This window comes from Sycon ciliatum, chromosome 6, assembly GCF_964019385.1.
Source record: "Sycon ciliatum chromosome 6, ocSycCili1.1, whole genome shotgun sequence".
Taxonomy (NCBI): domain Eukaryota; kingdom Metazoa; phylum Porifera; class Calcarea; order Leucosolenida; family Sycettidae; genus Sycon; species Sycon ciliatum.
In genome coordinates this window covers 24,692,934-24,696,173 of record NC_088648.1, presented here as the reverse complement: position 1 = coordinate 24,696,173, position 3,240 = coordinate 24,692,934, and the positions used below count along the sequence as shown (strand labels likewise).

Genomic DNA, 3,240 nt, shown 5'->3' with positions numbered 1-3,240 from the left:
AGCGAGCCATGGAGAAGAGGAGGGTCATGGAGCAGAAGAGAAGAATGAAACTGCAGTGGAGCATGAGGCATCATCATCAACTGCATCAGTGACAGTACCAGCTCAGAGGTCCATGCCACTCCTTGCAATGGTGGCGGGGCTGAGTCTTCTCATCATTGCTGTCATCAGTGTATACTACATTCGTAGTGCCGACTACGGTTTCAGCTCATCAGGTAAGATCCAGTATCTTTGTACTATATTCTGTAAAGTACCACAATTTGCGAAGCCGGCCCTGCGACAGTGACCGCTCTTCACTGTGATTCAAGCAGCACTGGTTGTAGTCCGCATTCTCTTTCATTATTCCCAGTTTTGGTTCTTGAGTTACAGCATGCATATACGGCGTAGAGGGGATTTTTTTTGGAGGGGGGGGAGCATTGGTTCATTTATATTCTCTTTGGGGGGGGGGGGCAAAGAGCGGGAAAGACACAATAAACTGCGACAGTGCCAGGCAAATCAAGGGGAGGGGTTTATAAAATAGAGTCTTTATTTTTAGTACCGGTTTGCTTCCGCAGTTTTGCCCCTATCAACAAGAGGCAAAATTATCCACTGCCTATCTCCCATATTATCTATTATCCACTGCCTATCTCCCATATTTTCTTGATTCACAACACACAAAAGATACACTACTGCAAGGTATTTTCAATTTTGATATTGATCTCATCAGCGACGGTGCTTGCTGCAGCTGAATCCACTCTAGTGCGATGACAGTGCAGCGACAATTCCTCTCCACGAGAAGCTGCAGTCTTCGATTCAGAGGAGAGTGATTCAGACTAAACGATCTCTCTATTGTCCTTGTTGAGCAATACAAAGTTGTATCTTGATGAGTCTACAATTATTTTCGATTGTGGAGTGTGAGCTTTTTCAAATGATTGGACTAAAACCATGCGCCGAGTTTTGCAGGTCGGAGATCGTAGAGGGAAGATAGTTTTCTGCTTCTTTTTTTGGTGAAACACAGGAGCATGGTGGACTACAAGTAGAAGCTTTAACCTTCTTTTCTGATTTCTTAACTGTCATGTGTGCTTTGGTCCAGTGGATCGTGCTCAGCGCTTACTGAGGATTCGTTACGGCAAGGCCAATGAAATCTACTCGCCGATGTTTGAAGCGTCAACAGCCAGCACTGTTGACAACATCTACATCAACCTTGTCAAGCTGCCGAAGGGGGACCTAAGCGACGAGTTCAAGCACGAATTCCAGTCCAGCTCCGACGACATGTGGCGGATCGAGCATGCCTTCACTAGTGCAGGTCAGAGAATGCAAAGCCTCAACTTAGAGTCTCTTCTCAACAACACCCATCAGGATCAGTCATCGCATCTCACAGGTCAGACTCTCGGCACGATAGTCATGGCTAGTGCTGGGTGCGGGAAGTCGTTTGTTTTTACGAGGGTGGCACCGATCAAATGGGCAGCCGGTGAACTGTGGCCTAACAAGAAGCTGCTTGTTGCAAGAGAGTTGCGTTTCCCAGACGTGCACAAGGCTACATCCCTGAGTAAGCTACTTGGACTAGACGGCATTGGTATCGAAGACAGTTATGGCCAGCAGGAGATCTGTGATCATGTTCGTGAACACCCTGAGAGTCTAGTGCTTATTCTAGATGGTCTTGATGAGGTGAACCTGAAAGACATGAGCAGTTTTGTCTATGATGTACTGTTTGGCAAGGAGCTGCAGGGAATTCATCTCATAGTAACATCTCGACCATGTGCCGACATCTTCCAGTTGTCAGTATTACCTCACTTCCACCAACACATCGAGCTATTGGGATTCAAACAAGATGATGTGGAGAGGTATATCAGTAGCGTACTTAGCCCGGAGAAAGCAGAGACCCTGATCGCAGAAGTCAATCGTTCAGCTTATCTGGGTGGCATGATGGCGACCCCATTCATGGCACAGGAAGTTTGTGTGCAGTACCATTTTGGCTTGGATGCACCGCAGTGCATGACAGACATGTTTGAACAGATGATCATTCAGATTATCAACCGGAAATACAGCCGCTCATACAAGCAATGGAATGAGGTACCAGTTGAGGCACAACTGCTGGTGATGGAAATAGGACAGTTTGCCTTCAATATGCTTGCCGAGAAGCGGATGATCTTCAATGATGCCGATCTCCAAAAGCAATCTCTCACTGAGCGTGCCTTGAAGCTCGGTTTATTGGTGTCAGGAGAGGAGTGTCTATCCAGGAATGTTGTCAAACAGCATCGGTTCAGCCATCTTACCACTCAGGAGTACCTAGCAGCAATCTACCTTGCCAGACACCCCACACGCAACATGATGAACAGTTTCAGGATTATTCAACTGGTGGAAATCCTCGGTGCAGAAACTGCTCACTTGAGGACATTCTGGACCATGCTTTGTGCTCAGCTGAGTACAGCACAAGCCGAATGTCTCGTGAACTCGCTACTAACACGAGAGAGGGTAACGGATTGGGTTGAAGGAAAAGTTGTGCGCCGCCTTCATCGGAACACATCACGTGTTCATAGTGGACACTTCGCTCAGTCACGAAACATTTCTGCATATTTCAAGAGGTCTGATGAGCAGCGACGCAATCTTCAGAGTCTAGCATTTCACTCCTTCGCCGAGCTGGCAATGCAACAGAAAAGGGCTTGTTCTTCACTGCCGTCAATACGCACTCTGCTAGCGTTTAGGCAAGACGTGCGGATATCCACAGGTCACCATCCTGCAGAGATGCGCTCGATCGACATTGTCCTTCGCCATCACCCCCCATGATTTGCAGGAGGTGGCCTTAGCTGTTTGGTTCATGCCCGGAAATAAACATTTCCCGTCATCATTGGCGAACTGCAGTGGGATCCGAGCATTGAAAAATCAGTTGTCATGACAATGTGCATGGTCTTTTTGCTATTTTCACCTCTGCTTTACAGCATTCCGCCAGCATTCTTCGAAAGCTGGAACTGTCAGACACCCCAATATCTCCCTCTTTTAATGCAGCACTCTCATCTTGTCACCAGCTTCGAGTGCTGGGACTCCTGCGTGGCAGTCTGACTACTAGCAACGCCGGTGCTCTGGCCAGTGCATTGTCTAATCTCACAACACTGCAAGAGATAATATTAGATTATAATTATAACCTTTCAAGTGATGATGTGGCTGCAATCACCCGTGCACTTCAGCGTAGTGGTAATCTATCCACTGTTGACTTTACCCACTGTGGCTTGACTGCATCCGTTCTACCAGCCATCACAACAGCTC

At 47.4% G+C, this 3,240-nt stretch overlaps 1 protein-coding gene across 1 annotated transcript; it reads left to right on the top strand.

The window, feature by feature from the left end:
- LOC135819756 (nucleotide-binding oligomerization domain-containing protein 2-like) lies at positions 1-2,937 on the top strand. The gene is made up of 2 exons (XM_065333019.1): positions 1-212; positions 1,070-2,937. Exons 1-2 carry the CDS (start codon positions 113-115, stop codon positions 2,761-2,763), a joined length of 1,794 nt encoding a protein of 597 aa, XP_065189091.1. The 5' UTR covers positions 1-112; the 3' UTR covers positions 2,764-2,937.
- Positions 2,938-3,240: the final 303 nt, after the last annotated feature.

What these genes read in the sequence shown, in the direction of transcription:
- LOC135819756 (XM_065333019.1), top strand. Translation starts at nt 113, where the DNA reads ATGCCACTCCTTGCAATGGTGGCGGGGCTGAGTCTTCTCATCATTGCT. An exon ending in CTACGGTTTCAGCTCATCAG is followed by an intron (nt 213 to 1,069) that starts GTAAGATCCAGT and finishes GCTTTGGTCCAG; the next exon opens with TGGATCGTGCTCAGCGCTTA.